Source organism: Dermacentor variabilis, unplaced genomic scaffold (genome assembly GCF_050947875.1).
Source record: "Dermacentor variabilis isolate Ectoservices unplaced genomic scaffold, ASM5094787v1 scaffold_18, whole genome shotgun sequence".
NCBI lineage: Eukaryota > Metazoa > Arthropoda > Arachnida > Ixodida > Ixodidae > Dermacentor > Dermacentor variabilis.
This window is the reverse complement of record NW_027460346.1, coordinates 6,906,072-6,927,380: the sequence shown is the minus strand read 5'-3', so window position 1 is coordinate 6,927,380 and position 21,309 is coordinate 6,906,072. Positions and strand designations below refer to the sequence as shown.

Below are 21,309 nucleotides of genomic sequence, written 5' to 3'. Positions count from 1 at the left end.
CTTCCGCAGGGTCCAGGCGACACTGCGGTGTGCTTGAATTAATGCGGCTCTGCTTCTGCATGCCCTGTGTAATCAGGGTGTCTACCAAGTTGACATTTCCAAATTCCTGGAGTTTTCCAGGTTTTCCCTGAGTGCCTTTGCCCATTTCCCTGAGTGATGCAGAACTATGTTTTATGTCAAGACAGGCTGAAACCATATCGCCTGATGCTGTCACTCTCTAGTAAGCATATGAAAAACAAATTAAAAAAGCGACTTAATCCAATTTGAATACTAAGGAGTAGTGTTTATGTTATTCAAAAAGAGAATAGAAGGCAGGGGTTAGTAGAATGCACAGCAAATAGTGTTCTCGAAAAAAATTGCAAATAAGTTGGACATTCACAAATACGAATAAAAAGGAGACGCACATAGAAGCAAATATATTCGAATATGAGCTATTTCTATCAACTGATAGCAAGCTCAGTGGTATGAGGCCCGAACTCTGTCACAATTGAGATTCTCTCTCAACCGCTCGTAAGTCAACCTCAACTGTCCTGACATACTCTCAGCCCGCGCACGACGCCTGAGTGTTGTGTTTCACTGCTTTAAAGAGTTTATTTGGGTTTGGATGCGGGACACCTGCATCTCGGCATCAGCCAAAACTTTGTTTTTTGAGCTCAAGCTCCTTCAAAACGGCGGCAGCAAGCTTCCTTTCCCGTTTATTCCTCAATGCGTACATCATTTTTGTTCTTGTCCTCTTTCTGCCACTCGTTCGCCCCAATGACCATTTGAAACATCTTGGTCAGTTGCACAGTCCACGTCCGATTTTTAGAACTCCCTAGGGGTCGCGAAAACGTTCGAAAAATTGGCCAGTTGGAAAAAAATAAATGCGTGTCATTTACTGCCCTTAGGGGCTCAAACCGCCACAGGCACGTTCGAAAACGCTCTGAAGGGCTGTCGGTACACATATTAGGCATATCGGCGCTCGTACTGTGACAGGAAATACCGGGTGCACGTGTGTATAATTAAGGAATACATACTGTTTTCCGTGGTAATAGCCCCTTCCCACGCTTGTTATGCTTCACCATGTAACATTTCTGTACAAAGGCGAAGCTGACTTTCGGGACCCGGCATTATGCAACGCACCGTGTTTTCCAAGTTTCTAAGCTAATCGCGAGGACCACAAAAGCGTAGTCCGTGCCATTGCTGACAGCAGCTAATTCTTTCAATAAAAAACTGGGCACCCAACGGCAAGAAGCTTCATAGCGAACGTCGAAGCAGCTAGGCCTAGCGTTGCCGCAGTGATGGCAACGGCTGCCAGCGGATCTGCGAGCGAAAGTGCCGGTTCGAGGTGGCGAAGCAATCAAAACGGCAGCGGTGGTGCCTTTCATTATTGCAGTTTCGGACCTGCGGTCACGGCAAAACGTCCGGAAAATCGGACGGCGAAGGGTTCTTGCGCCCGAAATTTCACACGTTCTGATACTTTGACTCTATGGGGTACGTGGCGGTGCCGCGAAGCCGTCCAAATTATCGGGAATCCGGAAAGTCGGTCGTTGACTGCACACTGGCAACTCATCCAGCCGACGACAAGGCGTCAAAGACGATTCATTGCGATTCCTGTCTGTTGCTCGAGCCAGCATTACCGCGACTTTCGACCCTTCCAATAAAATTGCCGCTAATTTTCCCTGATAGAGGCCCAAATTCCCTGAGTTTTCCCTGACTTTTTCCAGACTACTCAAAATCCCTGAGAATTCCCAGTTTTCCCGGTTTTCCCGGTTGGTAGACACCCTGGTAATTTGTCCGCTTGACATATTTGCATGTGTTTATTTTTCAGAAATAGCAGGAACATACTGTACCGTACCTTGAGCTTAAGCTTATCCAGTTTCCCCGCAACCACTGTCGTACAGAAGCAGGGTTTCCTTGCCTTCTCACGTAACCTCCCCCCCCCCCTTTGTACACTTGTATGAGAACTGCCTTTTCTCCTCCCGTCTCTCTACAGTTCTATGTCCCCTCTGGACTAGCACATTAGTAGAAAGGGAAGCGCTGCAGTTTCTGCAATGCTTTTGAAGGGGGTCATGGATAATTACAGCTGTGAAGAGGCTAATGTGGCGACGCCCAGGGAGCGCCAGAGGGCATTGTGCACATTCGACGCAGTGGGGTCCAAACCAGTTTCTCGCGTCGCCTTTCCTCTTTGACTCGCTCCTGTCATGTGTACACACACTCTGAACCACCCTCGACACGGTGTGCCAGACAGCAGCTCCAGTAGCAGCAGCAGCAGCAGTGGAAAAGTCGAAAAAAGAGACAAAGAAAGCTTCGCTTAAAAAAAAAACACCATATTCCAGTGAGCAACACCATTATGCACAACATAATAGCTCGTTTCCACAGTCTTGCCAAGTCTTGAGCCAGAATCACTGGTTGGTAGGGGTCACCAAGAACAAACTACCAAATTGTGAAATAGAAAAAATTAACATTTGTTGTTTTAGTACAGCAAAAATATTTGAAAAGGAATATTTAATCGTATGACAGTATTCTGATATAAAATTTTGGAACATTTTTTTTTTACATAGGCTTTCTAGTTTAAGTGTTTGTCCCCCCCTCACTTAGTGGCGCTTCAATCATGCACCACTAACTGACACCTCTGGCGATAGGCTTTGGCATGCTTTTCATTCCAAGCTTTACGACCTATTTAGATGGACTTTGGCCCCAGTATGCTGTGAAATGGTGGAACTTCAGATATTCTGCTATTTAATACAAAGGTGACTGCAAAAAATGATGAAAACATTTAAATTAAAATAAATAAATAAATGGGTTTGCGCAGTAACCATACAACCACGCAGCATATCACCTTGCTGTCCATCAACGGTGGTTGCTGAAGCATGGTGGTTTCCTCACACTAGAGCCTATAAACACCTGCACAACAACAAGATTAACAGCTGCTACAATGGCGACAAGCCAGCTGAGGAGCTTCCTGCTAATGCTGGCCACCCGGCCTGAGCATGTCGCTGCCTCCAGTGACAAAAACATCAGCCACAGTTTGTATTTCACACAAAACAGTGGTCGGAAAAATAAATCTATGTCCTAACAGTCTTTTACGGCAAACGACAACTACTTTTAAACCTATGGCACTAATGAGGGCTGCAATACAAGGAAAGTTCAACTCGGAGCCAGCGTTCAGCCACCGCTGCACTGCATGTGAGTCAGCTTGATCACATCACACGCTTCGCAGTCTGGACGCCTTGAGTAGCAGTCTGTGTTCTTTTGCAGCAAAGCTGTGTATGACTAGAGTTCCATGGATTTTTCAACTCCGTAAGCAAAAAAGTGGGCCGATCCTGGTGACTGTGCAGAGAGGGTTCAAGTGCGATGGCACATACGCCTGTGGACTCCGGGTAACTTCAGGACCTGTAATGTGTCCTTGAACTACCCTTGTCACACCTAGGACCTAAAGAAGTTCCAGGCACCAAGGGTAAGAACTGATACTACGATCGGATCTTAGCCCAAAAGGCTGACCCACGTCGGCCATGTTTACATTCGCATCGCCCTCTCTTCATTGGCGTTCCAACCGCTTGCGTGCCTGGTTTCCCGCCACTCTCCCGAGGCTGCACACCGTAAGTGTGTACCACGACGACCACAAGGCCATCATCCCCAGTATCACAACCAAATGATGGCCGCCAATCATGACTCACCGATCAAGACCCACTGATTAAGACCAACCCCATCACGACCCACCAATCAATAAATGTGTGTGTGTGCACATGTGTTTGTTCCTTTCATCGTGATGATCACCGCCGCAGTTCAAGACAATAGCATGTGTTTGTACTTTTAATCAAAATTCTGTGTAACCTCTGTGTCAGGTGCTAAACAGCTTCACTGGTCATCCACCTTCCCAGAGTCAAATAGCTAATTTTTTTTATTCGAATTGATGCAATGAGAAATAAAGCGTTCTCAAAACAATGCATTCTGAGATCGTCATCAGCTGTTTATGAAGCACCGTATGCTATGGCTTCGCTTAGTGGATTAGGCTTAGCAACACTTCAGCAGTGTTGATCCGCTTGCGTGGTTGACCCGGAAGACTCTTCATTAGTCGGTGGGGCATAGCGTGGGGCACACTGTTCCGGGAAGCTTGCGGTTAGTGTGTTCGTTGTCTAAGTAAAAAGTGCACTTTCGCCCATTTCGCAAGTGGCCAGAAATAGTTACATGCTGTGCATTGCCACACGCAGGCATCGCTGCAGTAAAGTGCATTGTATTTACACCATCTAGACAAGATATGCGAAAAAATTTGTCCGCTGTAGCCGACAATCAGTTATAGGCATCAGGCGGCCATCGTAAGGTGCCAGCGGTGCGCCAACGAACAGTGCCGCAAACGGCAGTGGTAGGAGCACTGGCATGTGAAGCAGACAACAGCACGAAGGTGCACAGGGCGCTTCCAGTGACTTCATACTATGGTTTTTAAGACCTGAACTGGAAAGCACATATTCATATGTGTGCTCCTGAGAAACGTTACCGCTTGTGGGAGGCAGGTCACATTCATGACATCAGGTAGTAAATAAAGTAGAAAACGAGTGCAAATTGCAATGCAAATGCACCGCGCAAACAGAGCTCACCGCGGCAAGCTATGTCGTGGAACCCCAGCAGTTATTTTACAGATCTCATTTTGATGTACTACAGTCGCCGACCGATATTCCGGACTCCGAAAATTCGGACATGCCCGATTATTCGGTCAGCCTCGCGGCACCGTCATTCTCCCCATAGACCATAATGTATAACAACTGCCGAAAGTTCGGACACCTTTCAACCTCTCGTCTGATTTTTCGGACACTCCTTGAGTCGGTCGAGAGCACCATGCACCGACTCTGACCGCCGGTGCATGGTTCGACTTGCTGAACGCCATTTTTGTTTTGAACGGAGCTTCCTTGCTGCCCCACGAAGTGGCGCTACTGGAAATCCCCGCTCATCATCATCGTTTCTGCCTGGTTAGATAGAGTGGCTCTGCAGCAGTTCCGGTTTCAGCTTAGTAAGCCATGTCAAGACAATCCAGCAGCTGATTTGTTTCTTCGCTGACGCTGCGAGCAGGCCGCTTTTTCGTTTGTGCGACCGGTGTCGGTACAGTGGTGTTTGCTTTGTGTGCTGTGTCGAGGTTTCGGTGAGCCAACGCGGCATACGTAAACACCGCGTCAAAGGTCTAATGGCGCCGACAGTGCCCGCGCAAACTGCGCTGGGGAATGCCTGCAAGCGGGTGCCGGGAGGCAACTTGTCGCCTTCCGATGTGCTCCCTACTGACGCGGAAAATGTTCTGCCGAGACCTGCGCAGTGGTTGCATTGCGATTCCGGACACCGTCTCATTTGACAGTTTCATCGGTGCTGACACTGCTGTATTGAAATGCGCAGAACTCGACGACGGCAAGATCATTCGTCAGGTTTCTGCTGCACCGCCGGGCGATGACTCTGAGCACCATGTGCTACGCTGCCGTCGCATGCGGAGCGTGTATGTACAAGTAGCGACTGTGCTTTCAGCCGCTTGTAGTGACCGTACGACCCTCTCCGAGATTCAGGCTTATCTGATTGCGCGTAAACGGAACAGCGTGCAACGGCGTATTCACGATTTCTTCCAAGCGTACTGCCGAGCCCGAATAAGTGCGTGGAAATAAAGGATTTCTTTTTTTTTCTTAATCTGCTTTTTCGAACACCTGTTTATTCGGACATTTTCGCAGTCCCCGTGAGGTCCGAATAAACGGTCGGCGACTGTAGTTGAAATCATTGCGTATTCATTTATGTAAATAGGCGAAGCAGCACACAAATTACGGACAGAAAAGGAAGACATACCTGTCCCTTTTTTGGTTCTTGTGCTGCTTTGCCGATGCACATGCATCGGTAGGATCTTGTTCTCTGTTTGTTACAATTATCTTTTCCTTCGTTGCGATGCGTCGCCAATCTTAACATCTTAGAAGCTAGCCTAACCTTCAGTCTTGGTCAAATTTTCCCAGCTTAGCACAACGAGAGCCATCAGTGGCAGCCTGTGCACATGTAAGGCTGCCGTTGATGGCAAGTGTGAACACGCCGCTGCGTTTACATTCGTTGCCGTCAATGCACATGCCATGTATCAGGCGCAACTAGAGTTGGGAAGCACGCGGAAGGAAAATATACCCTAAAGAAAGACTAAAACTCTGTGTTCACCTTCAGTGCCCAAGCTCCAAAGCCATTGCACCTGTGATGTCGAAAACATGCGATTCGCGTGGAACACGGAGCTCTTGCATAGGTATGGCTCCTTTATTAAAAATTTGGAGGACGCTTAAGCTTTGCCTTTAAGAGTGGAATGTGACAGCGCTCAAAGATCCCTGACTGCTTCTAATGCTTCCCGGCAACTGCAGCTTATGTAACGTTAATGTCAACGGGGAAACACTGACTGAGAACGCTATACACGAAGACAAGCTTTCGGGTGGAGACGCAGCCGCTTGCGTAGGCCGATTCCGAAGGCAGTGCACAGCTGCGCCAAAAAAAATATTACATTATTTTCAGGTTTCTCTTATCGTTTCGCAATTTTAATATTTAAGTCAGAGAAGATTCAACGTAAGAAGCATGTGCTGTTGGTGTTTTGTTTCATGACATTTGTTTTGTGGGCTGTCATTCTCAAAATTCAGAGAAATAACTTTGCCAAGAGTGTAAGACAAGACATCAGCAACTTAAGTGATAGAATGGTGTGACAACATAATGCTCATATACCGCATGTCACATAGCAAGGCGTGGTATATACACATACCTAAATGTGTATGAGAATTTTCGCTGACGGTGACGCCGGTGCTGGGCACCGACACCGGATTTTCTTCAACACGGACTTGCTATCGTGTTAATATTAGAAGGCCTTAGCTAAAACAAAGTAGCATCGGAAATGTGCAGTGCTCAGCAAGTGAAACACGATACTCCAAGCGCATGGCTGCCGTCACTTTTTTGCACTACAATTGAGCGCTGGGTGATCGCTGTTGGATCAAATGCAGTCACAATGCATCACAAAAGCCCTTGCGTTCATCGTATTCCATGATACGTGAGCTTGGTGTCTCCAGCACTCACGGACGGTGCAAAAGTTGCCAGTGGCCATGCGTTCCAAGTACCGTGTTTCAGTTGTTGAGCACTGTACACATACAGGTTGCATGCAGACCGCGCATATCCCGGCTTTCCGTCGTTCCATTTGGTGAGGCCACAATGGCAGTTAACTGACTGAACTAAATGGCCTCACCAGGTTCAGTTATGTTCCAGTAGCTGTTTGTCCACCCAAAACCACAACATGTTTGTTCGAATTTGGTTTCACGTGGTATTGCCGCAACGCAAAACTGAAGAAACAAAGGAGCAGCACATCCAATGATGGTAGCTGGCGACAATGCCGTCTGCACCTGGCCCGGCCGTCACATGCCATTACGTTCGCAGTGCCGCCGCATGAAGCCACTACCGGTCCAAACTCGCCCACGCCCTGTGTCTATAGCTGGGTCCGTTACAAATAAAACATGTTCCATATTAATATAGGCCAACGGAACTAAGTGAGAAGAAGGGTTTGTTATATCCAAAAGTATATTGCATGTGGATCTGTTGTAAAGGGCATGGACTGTATCAAAATTTTGATGTACTGAAATTCGACTTTTTATGCTAAGTGCAAGGGGGAGGGGGGGGGAGGTCACAGATCAAATTTTCTTTTTGTTGTTTTTACTTCCCGTATGTGACATATATGCTATGTTTTGGTCACAAGCACAAACAGTGCACTGAGACTGCTGATCGCAAAAATTTGGCACTCCACTCATTTAGTAGTAGATAGGTTCAGATCTACTATGCCTTCCATGTAATAATTGTCTGAAACATTAAAAGTATAACATTTAATATTATGTGGAGTTACATGGCATGTGTCTATATCTTTCATGTGTGATGCACTATTTTTCAGTCACGAATGAAGCATTGAAAAAAAAAATTACTCTCGAAGGCTTGATCGCTGGTCACTTCCGAGCGCACCACAGCGCTCTGGCAATGCATATTTTATTCAGCTGGTTGAAATCGAACGCTCAAAACACACTCGGCTGCTTCTTTCAAGCAAGATCTGGCAGAGTTCAAGTCATGCAGCTCCTGCAGCTTCTATTGCTGGTGAGGCGTTTGCCGCAGCGATAGATGCAGCAGTAGCAGGCAGATGCTTCAGCACCTGCGCACCTCTGTTTACGATGTAAGAAGTACTGACACATTACCTCTCCCAGCCTCCAACTGCTCTGGCAAAGCGGTTGTACATTCCACTCAGGCATGCTTCCTCTGGCTCCAATTAAAAACAGGCTCGGCATCCTTGCAATCCCAGCCAGAGCACAGTAGGAACCAGCCGAATTTATCATAAGAAACATTGCCTTAGAGCATCAATGATGACTTGGGCATTTGTGTGACACCATACACACTGTAAGCGAGATGCTTACCCTGGGAGGTAGAATGGGTTCAGGCTGTGCCTGCTTGGTGGTGACACCTTCCTCCCGCATCTTGATTGACTGGAGGATCGGGAAGATGGACTTGGCAAAATTCTGCACAGAGAAGAAAGGCCACTCTTATGGGAGTTTCATTGCCAAAAAAAAGCATGCTGGTGGTCCCAAGAGATAAGAGAGTCAATGATTTAAATTTAAATGTATGAATTTACAAAACATAAGTTTAAGGCTATGCTCTGTATTCTGCCCCTACTAATAGGTGGCTCCCCATAGGCAGTACACAAAACAATTGTCCGATGTCAAACCATAGAACAGCTGCACAAACAAAGCTCAAGAATAAGAGTTCCCAAATTTTTCGGCGTTGGACCACCCCACCTGCTCTCACTAAGTGTCAAGAAAAAAACTCAACGTTCTTGTGGCACAGATAACCATGCATTAAACAAACAGTACACATGACTGGCCCTTCGTGAAGTGTCCACTTAAATCGTTACAGATCATTCGTGTTGAAAACAAAACACACCTCAGCGTAAAGGTTTGCAACCATATTCCTTCTTAGCAATGAGCCAATGCATGGGTCAGTGAAAATTAGGGCCAGTTAGTTTAGAGAGGTGCTCAAGAAATGTTCGGTTACACTAGATTAGTACCTTACATTTCTAGAATACCATATAGAGCCCTTTCACCAAGAGTAACTTGCATCCTGTGCTGGAATATTCAGTGTGGCTTATCCACAGATATTCCTGCACTATCTCTCCATGACATCGCATATGTTGGCAACATCTGGCCACCAATTTATTTATATAAAAGGGAGAGGGAAAGGAGTTTTCATTGCCCCTACAAATATACAAAAACTCAACAATGAAGGAACGTTCTTGCAAACACATACACAAAAAACATTCATACTAACACTGCAAAATTCATAACACAACGTTGGCTTTATCAGAGCCACCATTTGAGCCCGAAATTCAAAAAGGCAAAAAAAAAAAATACTGGCTTCCATTTTCTACACCAATGGGCTTTTTTTTTCTTTCTTTAAACAAATGCACAGAAGGCTTCAAAAGAGTATGTTAAACAAAACAAAAAATGTCCTACAAAGATTACTAGATAGAACTGTGGCAGGAGCTGCAAGCAAGGCAGTTCAGCCAGCGATGGCTATCACATAGATTTGCCTAAACTTTGTGCTTCTGATTTCAGACAGCTTTGCGACATTGCAAATTGGACATTTTTAACGCTAAATACTACAATTCACAAGTATTATGCATGTGCACAGAAACTTGCCTTGATGGGTTTATAAAAACACAATTCTTCCAAAAACTCAAAAAAACAATTTTTTGCAGGAAACTCTTCTCACCAAATTCACCACCCTCAGTGCCCCTTTAAAACATGGCTGGTACTTCTGGCTTGTGCCTGTCATTATCCTCTGCATAGTTCGGGGACGCCAGCCGAGAAAAACAACACCGACAAGTGGAATTTCAGCCACCCTGTCAAGCAGTCCGTCCAGTAATTTATAACATCACAACAGTCAAGAAAATGTTTCAACTCTGTGAAGCATGTGCCCTCTGCAGGAAGAGCCATTTGCAGAATTCTTGCAAGAGCCCCAAGACAAGTAGTGGCCATGACGGAGTAAGATCCAAAACTGTTTAGTCCATACCTGCCAGGTTTGGAGAAATCAAATCCGGGAAATTTTCTGACCAGGGATGGGGGGGGGGGTCAGTTACCCCTAGCCTCTGATGACTTTTTTTTTTTTTTTTCAAGTACTGACAGTGCTTCTGTGCATAGACAACTTCATTAGATTTTTATTTACAAATTTACAAATGACCACATGAATATCAAGGCCTCACTTTTGCAGGCATTTCTTTGATGTTGACTTTGCCTTGAAAACTTATTAAAAATTTAACTCTGAGGTTTTTACTTGCCACAACCACGATCTGATTATGAGGCATGGTGTAGTGGAGAACTCAGGATTAATTTTGACCGCCTGGGGTTCTTTAATGTGCACCCAATGCACAGCACATGGGCGTTGTTACATTTCACCCCCTTCGAAATGGGGCCGTCGCGGCCTTGCCCCACGACCTCATGCCTAGCAGCACAACACCAAAGCCACTAAGAAACCACTGCGGGTGCTTAAAAATTTTTCAGAACATGTCTGATTGTAACGAATTCCATTTTTTTGACAGTTTGCAAGGAGGACATTTCCTAGCGTATCATCACCCACAGATGAGTGGAACTATGTTCTCGTTTTTTTCACGATGCTAAATTGCCACTCACACTCTGCATTGCTCTGTATTATCAACAAAATACCCACTATCACTTCGGTTGAGTACTACTTTGAAAATACTTGAAGATACTCTCTGCGCTTGCACACCTTGCTTTACACCATGACTGACAGTAGGCCTATGCAATGCTAATGTGGCTGACACCGAGGGGGTACGGTGGAGTCTAGTGTTAGTATAGTCGGGCACAACTTTGAAAAAAGGTGCGTCTACTTTTCCAAGGCGGATGCACACGAGCCTCCACCAATGGTCGTGCACTCTAGACTGACGTCACGAGCCAGACAGTTGGTGACCCCGCCGATGGAGATGGCGCTTCGAACTGGGCCGAGTCGCGTCAGTCGTGTGCATCTGCCGCTTGTCAGAGTGAATTCCCAAACTGGTTGTGGTGGTTCACCATGCTGGAAATATTATTGCGAGCTTGTGCTGCACCATTCGTGCCGCATGCGTTTATTCTGAGCCATGATCCGGCGACAAAATATTGCAGCGAGGCTTGCTGAACGCCATTTTTGTTTTGAACGGAGCCTCCTTGCTGCCCCACAAAGTGGCGCTACTGCAAATCCCCGCTCATCATCATCGTTTCTGCCCGGTTCGAGAGAGTGGCTCTACAGCAGTTCCGGTTTCAGCTTAGTAAGCCATGTCAAGACAATCCGGCAGCTGATTTGTTTCTTCATGCACGACGCTGCGAGTAGGCCACGTTTTTCGTTTGTGCGACTGGTGTCGGCATGGTGGTGTTTGCTTTGTGTGCTGTGTCGAGGTTCCGATGATCCAGCGCGGCATACAGAAACATTCCGTCAAGTGTCTAATGGCGCCGACAGTGCCCGCGCAGACTGCGCTAGGGAATGCCGGCAAGCAGATGCCGGGAGGCCTAGGATTTGTCGCCTTCCGATGTGCTCCCTACTGACGCCGAAAATGTTCTGCTGAGACCTGTGCAATGGCTGCATTGCGACTCTGGACACTGTCTCATTTGACAGTTTCACAGGTGCTGACACTGCTGTACTGACATGTACAGAACTCGACGACGGCGAAATCCTTCGTCAGGTTTCTGCTACACCACCGGCGATGACTCCGAGTCGGCTCCGATGACTCCAAGTACAAGCAGTGACTGTGCTTTCAGCCGCCTACAGTGACCGTACGACCCTCTCCGAGATTCAGGCTTATCTGATTGCGCGTAAACGGAACAGCGTGCAATGGCGCATTCATGATTTCTTCAAGCCTACTGCCGAGCCCGAATAAGTACGTGGAAATAAAGGACTTCTTTTTTTTTTTTATCTGCTTTTTCAGACACCCATTTATTCGGACATTTCTGCAGTCCCCGTGAGGTCCGAATAAACTGTCGGCAACTATAATAGGCATTCGTACACCCCTACTATAAACACTTTAAAACAAATTCACCTTGCCTGGAGCCCTAAATACAACTGTGAATACTCCCTGCCTCCACAATTTTTCAATCATGTTCAGAAGTGACCACGCATCGATATGAAATGGTGTTCTGACATGTCCTAATGTTCTTGGTGCACATTCGCTTCTGATGAATGAGACGTGAGACCCAAGACATATGACAACCAATGTCTTGCATGAAAGCAAAAAATCACAGAAGCAGTAAGTCCTCTCCTATACGTATACACAAGTTTCAGACTTCCTTGTTTAAACTAGAAAACATTTGTAAAAATCCACTAGCAGAAAAAAATAATAATAAATTTAAAAATTGTGCGATTGATGAGAACCATGAAATTTCATGTATGTGAACACCCAAAGAAAACAATTTTCATTCATACATTTCAAAGATTGCAGTGGCAGGGTGTGATGATCAGTGGTGATGAAGTGAGATATCTAAAGCTTGGTCCACACGCAGAAAGAAGCACCCGTTTTCTAAACACACTCTTTTGCCAACCCCTTTTCGCTAGAAGGAGTGCATGTCAATTACAAAGTGTGGTTGTAAGACATTCAATGCAACAGGCAAATTTAATCAGCTCAAAGAGACATCCGAGAGACCAAAGTGCCCATTTTCCTTGTGTCTTCTTATTTACGCTTACTTTTCCACAGGGTTCATACGGAAAATTTTACTCAAAGTTCAAGGACACTTCAAGGACTTCAAGGATTCCGAAGGCCAAAATTCAAGGAGAGTGAAACAAACCTTATTTGTACACATATACTGAAAAACGGTGAGCTCTCCTTTCTCTTAGCTGGAATTTCTTGCAGCTAAGCAGTTGCAGAGTTGGACACACTTCAAGTTCTTCAGGTCACTTTTCTAAGCTGACTTTACCATCGTAATGATGTCAATCATCTTCTGGCATGACTGTTAGTCATGTCCAACCTCAGCCAAAGATACTCAGTCGTGTTAAATAAAAATGGCTGAAACTCACTTTCCACCAGGCAGTTTTAGAGCCTACGGCTCTAAAATGGAACCATGACGGCTTTGGTGTGAACCAATTAGCAAAACAACAAAATGGTGGCTCGGCTTGGTCGTCTGATCTGGTTTTGTCAAGCTCCACGATGGCGACAGTGCTATAAATAAGCCTGTCATTGGTGGCTGTGGGCATGCCACATTGCAATCGCTTAGTGACACTGTCAAAAGAAAATATGTAGGATTGTTTCCCGATAGAGTGTTCATGGTATACAGTTAAAGGGACACTAAAGGTTAATATTAAGTCAATGTGGACTGTTGAAATACTATCCCAGAAACCTCAAAACACTTGTTTCATGTGAAGAAGAGACTTATTTTAAGAGAAAATGCGTTCTGAAGCGTCCGCGTACCTCTAGCGCAGTTCAAATCGCCCGTCCTTCGATCGAGGAGTGGGGGCGTCATGGTCTCATAGTGATGTTGCGCCGTCGCTGAGTAAAACGGCGCCTGCAGACGGCGCTACGGCTTTTTTTGCGCAAAACGCAAGCACGCAGCCAGAAACAGAGCCAAGACAGAGCCGACAGCAGTGTGAAAGCGGAACTATGGTGGCTAGCGGAAGGGAAAGCGCGCGACGATAAGCTGGTTCTTCATTTTATGACGCCAACTTTGACGCTTGTTGCAATGGACGACCCTGACAACGACACATTGGCTTGCAATGCTGGGCTCGATTTCAGTTATTTAAGCGCTGATGAACATGACCTGCTGCTGAAGGCTCGCGCTGCCAGCGTCGTTGCGTACTACTACGACGGCAACTGTATGTCATGGCTGTACATATTCGCACATTTGTGGCTTTTCCTTCATGAAAACCAAATGCCGCACTCACCGCCCCAGAATCGACCTGCAGTTCTTGCGCTTCGGAGAATGCAGGCAAGACCGACAGAACAGCGCTACGAGAAAGCATTGCTTTGAAAGGCACTCCCCATGACTTCAGTAAGTCGGCATTGAACTCGTAATCTTTTGGACGAAAGTGCAGCGAGCGCATTGTGTGGCTTTTCGGCTCTTTGCCAACGCGCTGTGGCAGAGGTACAGCACTTAACCACTTCGAACGGAGAGGTTCACTCGTTGGCACACAGTGATAAGTAACGTTGGGTTCAACGCTGCAACTGCCCTTGGCCAAGTTCCGCGAACCGTTCGCGCATCCGACGACATCACATGGACGTGGCATTCTCGCTGCTTGTTCCAAATGCAAGTTTCGCAAGCCAGCAGAACCAGCGCAGCACGACACAATAATGAAACACCTGAAACTCCAAAGCGCGCGCGGCGCAGAGTCGAGAGAAAACGAAACGTTTCAACCATCCATACTACTGAAGGGTAACGTCAAAATGTTTTTTCTTAGAATCGAACAGAAGTAGACAAGTAGCATTTTCTTCCGTTTTATAACCTAAAGAAATGTTCTTTTTAATACGAGTAGTTGAGTACTAGTGACATAAATTATAATGAGGAGTGCCTTCGTCATTGGGCTAGTACCGGAATGTCACTGGAGGGTCTGAAATCGTGTCATGCATTTACCTCAATTTCTCGGTTACTAAAGCTCTGTTCGCAATTATATTGACGCCTTAGACATTCTAGAGCATTGCTTTATCACTTTAACTTAACTTCATAGTAAACTTTAGTGTCCCTTTAAGGACCGACTCTCCGGATGGCCAATTTTTCAGACATGCCCTATAATTCGGATGCCTTCGCGGCATCCCCACGGTACCCCACAGAGTCAATACATAAGAACGTCTGAAATTTTGGACGCAAAAACCATTTGCCGACCGATTTTCCAGACTTTTTACCATGACCGCTGGTCCAAAATGGCATTGATTGAAGCCAACACCACCGCTGCCATTTTTATTATCTTGCCACCTCGAACAGGCACCAGCCTGGCAAGGCTAGGCGCAGTTACTTTAAAATTTGCTACCAAGCTTCTTGCTGTTTGGTAGCGCGTTTTTCATTAAAATAACTCACTGCTGTTAGCAATGGCGCCAAGTCTGCCTTTGTAATTCTCGCCGATGGCTTCGAAGCTTGGAAAGCACGATGCGTTGCATAATGCTGGTTCCCGAAAGTCAGCCTCGCCTCGATGCAGCAGTTTTACGCGGTGAAGCATACGCATAGTATTGCGGTGAAGGATACCAAGAGTGGGAAGGGGTAATTGTCAGGGCACACAGTATGTATTCCTTTACAGGGGAACAGCATGAAAAGACGAAAGAGAAGAAGGGGAACACACACAGCGCTGGTGTGTGTTCCACTTCTTGACTGTCATCTTTTTGCGCTGTTCCCCTGTAGAGTATGTACCGACTAACCAAACCTGACACAGTGTTGAAATGTATTCCTTAATTTTACACGCTTGCACCTGCAGTCTCCTGTCACAGTACAAGCACCGATACGCCTAATAAGTGTACTGGCAGGCTTTCAGAGCAATTTTAGATGTGCCTGTGATGATTTGAGCCCTTGGGGACAGTAAAAAGCATGCATTCATTTTTTTCAACCTGCCCGATTTTTTTAACATTTTCGGGGCTCCTAGGGAGTCCGAAAAATCTGATTTTGACATCGTCCCTATGTGGAGTTTGTTAATTTCAATGTTCAAAAGCCACCTTCAACCCCAGTTTTCAAGGAATTCAAGGAGCACATTTATGTTCAAGGAGTTTTAAGGGCCCTTTAAACTCTCTAAATTCAAGGGTTTTAAAGGAGGTGTATGAACTCTGTTTTCTAACAGAGCTAGCATATCTTTTGTAGCTATTTCTTTTTTCACCGAAGGCTCCAATGTTTGTACAAGGTTCCTACACTGAAAACAATTTCAGTAGTAGATGTAAGGTGCACATAAAAGCACACCTTGGTCTGCCACATATTGCTAGATGCTGCAAAATTATGATGTGCTCATTATGAACAATTTAAATTGTTTCCTCAAACACAAGCTGGACTAGCGTAAGATCTCATTATGGGATGAAGTCATTGGGACAGGGAAATGACTGCTGTAAGCAGCAGATCATTGGAGAGGCCCTAAAACAGTGACAGGTGAAATTTCTCACCACTTCTGCTTTCTGCATGTGCATGTATGAGGAATCAATCTGATTCAGAACCTCGAACTGCATGTGCCTGCCAAGACATGTGCCTTGTACGTCAGAAAAGGCACATGTCAGGACAGACACTAGTGAGCAGGTGACATTCTACAATTATGGTTGCCTGTAGGCCTTTTTTTTTTGTCTGTCATTATCAATGGGGCTCTAGTTACATGACAGCCCAATTCAAGCTGCATGTTGTGCAAATGTGTCCAGCATGTGCACCACTCCTCTTAAGAAGCCTTTTCTTTGTAAAAAAGTAAAATGTATGTTTATACACAGAAATCCAACATCAGGAGGTGCGCAGCCAAAATTAACTTTCGATACTGCAGATGGACCCTGCTAGCAGTGTGTAACACAATCGTATCCTCTATGAAATCGGTGAGCTAAAGCAGACCTCGCAGAAAGCTGCTGACAAGCTGGTCTCACCCCTTAGGCTACTAGTTGCACCTTATTTCCCCAGATAACAACAAGCAAGTGAAGTTTTGCATGTCCACTTTCTGCTGCACCTTCTTCGCCTTTTGCTGTGACAATTATGGCCCATCAAACCTGAATGGAGGCGGTGACCCAAATTAGGCTACCTCCTGCAGTATGGAAAGAGCTTGAAAAAACCTGCCTGACGAACCGTACCTTTGCAGCACTCTGGAGCACAGTGGCCCGCGTGCGCCACTGGCGCTCACGACTGAGGATGTCGCGTGTGACGTCCACATCGTATTCGAGGATGCCCTGCATGTCAGCCAGGCCAAGGTCGTCGTCTCCTTTAATGGTGGCTCGCTTCTTTGCCAAGCGCTTGGCCTTGATGGCTGCAATCTTCTCCACGGACATGGCCTCGGACAGAGACCTGCAACATGCACCATGCAAAGAAAGCAATGCACCACCGAGCTGTCTGGCTGTCATCATTACGTGCCCAGTCATGTGAGGCCACACAGCACACTTTTGGCTATTAAGAGCACTTAGGTGATATTATTGATGCTGAGAAACTGGTGTTTTTGGAGGGCCATACACAGGCCAGTACAGGGCCCTTCATCTTGAGACAGCAATGGTGCACGTTAGAGAGCAGCCCAAATGCTGCCATGCCAACTGGTACACACCCAAAAACTTGGACCACTTGGCTTAATAAGGTTAAGGCTGTTCGGATGCCCTAATTTTTCTTTCAGCAATGCCACAAGTTCCGTCACTTTGCAGCTGCCTAAATCATCCATCAGTGAGCGGCCTCTGCCGAGTTAGTTGGACATTTGCAGGGTCATTAGCAGCCACGCACTTCCTCACAAACAATAAGAAAGCGCATGGCAACCATGGCCACCACATACCAAGCTGATAAAAAAAAAACTTTCTCTAGCTAGACAACATAATCTTTCAGCAATAGCCCGGTAGCGCTTTATACTGATAAGCAGCATGCTCATAGTGTTCACAACAAAGATAGAGCTACCGAAACCCATGCTTCTGCTACCAATGTTCGCTTTGTTTTATTTCCTTTCATTGAAATAAGTGAATATAGCAACTGAATAATTTAAATATTTTCTTTCACTGAAATCCACCTTAGATTTCAAAGGACAGTACTGCTACCACAGTAAATCTGCACCATGGCCCCTTTGAAGCACCATGCCGGGTTGCAAACTGACCACGCCTAAAACCTATAATAGCTACTTTAAAAAAAAAGAAAGACACATACTGTCTTCTAAACAAGTGACAATAGCAGCATGTTTCAATCTTTGAATCATGCTCCAAGGGCAGTCGGAACTTGCATAGTAGGCGTGGCACCTGAAAGTGTTCAATAAAAATCACACTGCTATTAATGTGACTGCACTAGATTTTTCACTTGAATGACCACACTACAAACAACCATCTAAGCTAATACTACATATACAGGTTAGAACACGGGGGCCTGTTATGTGCCATCAATGCAAGCACTGAAATGTGTCAATGAGGTCATATGACACAAAATGTTGATAATGACATACAGACAGGGCAGAAAAAAGCCTGATCAGCTGCATTAGTCACAGTCTGCAACTACAAGACAATGGTGCTACTGTGTCTGGAATGTTTAAAAATGGCTAGCTGGGGATACGCAAGTTTAAAGTTTGAAGTTTATTTTATTTCCAAAAGGTTGGAGCAAGGAGGGAAAAACCCTGCAAAGGCAGCTTGAAAAACACCCTGCCCCCTAAGGTTACAAGACATGGCAGCGTGGAGCTGGCACGTGGTTTCTAGGAAAATACGGGAGAATATATAAATTTGCAAAATACAAGATAAGCACAACGAACTCCACAATACAAGACTAAAAGGAATAATTACAAAATTTGACAGTTTCATGTAGTCACATATTACAGAGCTAAACACAGGATAAAAAAATTGGCATATTAAAACAAAAGCACTTGGTAAGAAATGTGCACATGAACACACCTAAGCAGTAAGCTAAACTGATCCACATTCATTAATGGCAGAAAAGTCAGTGTGATAGCCAGGCCAAGCCTATCCACCAGCAGCATTCTGCCCTCCCCCTGTTCCAAGGTTTGTCTGGGTTAACTGGTGCATGGTCAGATATCTCCAAATTGCAATGAGTAAGAAGCACATAACACAGTACAACGCACATATGAAAGAAAATGGCGAGTCCAAGTTGTGATATTTCTTACATAAGTGAGTTTTACTGTAATATTAGTCAGGCATTGACATTACAATAAATCACTGCAACCACTTAAAGGGGTTCTAACATTTTGCCTGACTTTCTTGGGGGGAGGGAACTTCTCATGACAGTTTCTCCATATTCAGGTAACTAAACTGAAATCTAATCAACAACAGACAGTTGTGCACACAAGTAGCATGTTAGGCTAATTGCTTCATAACAAGGAAGCAGCCCTCAAGAACAGAATAGTCTACTCATTGCCACTGTCCTCTGGAAACAGGTGGGTTTGCCAGTCTGGTACACGTGTTAACAAAAACAGAAAAACAGTACAGACAAAACTGCTATAATTAGTAAAGTAGCCCTCCGTTACTGCCAGTGTAATTGCACATCTTCCACTGACAAATGTACAATGTTGCATAAGCATCCAGACAAGCTAACAAGGGCAATATAAAGTTAAACCTCGACATAACAAAGTCGGTAAAATCGGAAATTTACTTTGTTATAAAGTTGAACCAGACTATATCGAACCCATTTACATCGAATTATCCTGTATATCGAACAATTTCTGAACACAGTATATTACAATGAGTATACATAGCAAAAAATTACACTTACATCGAACAAAAATAGCAGTGACTCCCGATATATTGAACATCAAGTCATGCAAAAGTGCCCCCAGAAGTTGACTTTCCCTCGCGGCAGTCACCGCTCACCCTACCGTGACCACTCACCCTACCGTGACCGCGCCGCCTTGCGCAAGCCGTCGGCACCCCCCCCCCCCCCCCAGCAATAAGTTATCTTGGCCTGCCCGCAGCGCTTGCTCAAGCAGCCAATCAAAGGCTCTCGTGCCCTCATCGTGCAACATGATGCAAGTCCGAGTTGCCTCACTATTTTTCTGGTTCACTGTGTTTGCGCTTTGTGGACCTTCTCCCACAGTGTTGCCGTGATGAAGTGGCAGAATTTGCCTTTCGCCGTGAAGCTCGAAATCATAAAAACAAGTCGAACAAGGTGAGAAGTCAGATCTCGCCGCAGCGTGAAAGATGAGGAGCACTCTCAGCCCGATCTTCAAGAATAAGGGGGAGATTAGGGATAAAGCAGACAAACTCGTGACCCAGTGCCCGTGGTGCCGGACGCGTACGCACGGCCGTGTATAAGATGTCAAGGCAGCCGTGTACAAGTGGTTCATCCGAAATTGCTTCAGATGTGCCGGCTTCTGTGTGCCCGGTGATGACTGAAAATTCTGATGAGTACAACGAAGCAGTTGTCGGTGTTGCAGTAGTTTGGAGCGAGCTGTCAGAATTTCTGGAAGCCGTTGATGAATCAACGGTTGACGAGTTTGTGAGTGCAGATGATGGCGTCGTGACCATGGGAGAGCCCGAAAACGAAAACTACATCGCCGACAACAAACCGAGCACAAGTGAAAGTGGGCATAATCAGGAAAGCAACTATGATCCTTTGCTTACATTCTACGAGGTGATTGGTGCACTCGCACTAGTCCGGCACTTCTGCGCGAATGTGGAAGGTTGTGGCTTCAGCTGCTCCGACTCTTTAGACAATGTGGAGCAGTGCGTGCGTCACAGGCAGCGAAATTACCCAAGCAGAATAAAATACGGGACTATTTCATGCGAAACTAAGCTAGTTTCATCAATAAAGTGATTTTATAAATGGGATGTGCTTTTGTGACGTCCAATTCTTCAGCAGGCTTATATCGAGTTATGCCCTACATCGAACTGATACGCATCTTTTTTAGAGTTCAATATAGCCGGGTTTGACTGTATCGAAATTTTGTTGTATTGAAATTTGATCTTTTATGAAAATACCTAAGTACAATCGCCAATAGATATTGTTTTACGTGGAAAGGGCCAAAAGATTTTCTGAATAATCGGGCAACCGAAAGAAAAAAAAAAGAATTTGAATAAGAGAAAATTCATTTTGTTGAATTTGACAGTCAGCAACGAAAGATAAGGTTTCATGCCACGACGAAAATATCTTCACGCCAGCGACACGAATTAAGCAAAGCTAGTCCTGCTTTCGCGTCAACTCCACCCGCAGCTGATAGTGTTGCCTGCAGTCGGACGACAGTATCATGAAAAGCACCAGCAGCGGGGAGCAAATGCTTCGTCTGCCTCTCGCTTCAAAGCACACTCTCCCCCCTACCCCCCCACCCCCCACTTGCACACTTGATTGCGTTACTGCGAGCTCACTCCCCTTTCCCCTTGCTGCCGTGGGAATACAGCGCTCATCAAGCCACCATCCTTCTCGGCTCACCTTTGCAAGCTTTCCCTCGCACCTAAAGCACACACAGCATGCGGGGCACAATAGGATCTTATCACGCTTCAACTTTATACAGAACATGATGCTGTGGTGACGCTCGCAAGCAGCCGCTTGTAATTTAACTGTTTGACCATCTGCATCCACGGAGGTTTGCATTTATTGTCTCGGTATTCCTCCGTGGTGGCAGTGAAATCTAGCTGTATTAAGATAGTGTATAAACACACTTCGTTATATTGAGGTTCTAATACATGTTGTTACAAGGACAAAAAGTTATGAAAAGTTAAATAAGTCA

The 21,309-nt window shown here is 45.6% G+C and overlaps 1 protein-coding gene across 1 annotated transcript in view; it reads right to left on the bottom strand.

Annotated features, from left to right (window-relative positions):
• The window catches only part of hyx (cell division cycle 73 hyrax), a 99,429-nt gene that overhangs the window by 52,889 nt on the left and 25,231 nt on the right, over positions 1-21,309 (bottom strand). Inside the window, exons 7-8 of the mRNA XM_075678277.1 lie at positions 16,754-16,964; positions 8,409-8,510 (exon numbers count right to left, since the gene is read on the bottom strand). Coding sequence (XP_075534392.1) covers positions 8,409-8,510; positions 16,754-16,964 — 313 coding nt within the window. The remainder of the gene's footprint in view (positions 1-8,408; positions 8,511-16,753; positions 16,965-21,309) is intronic.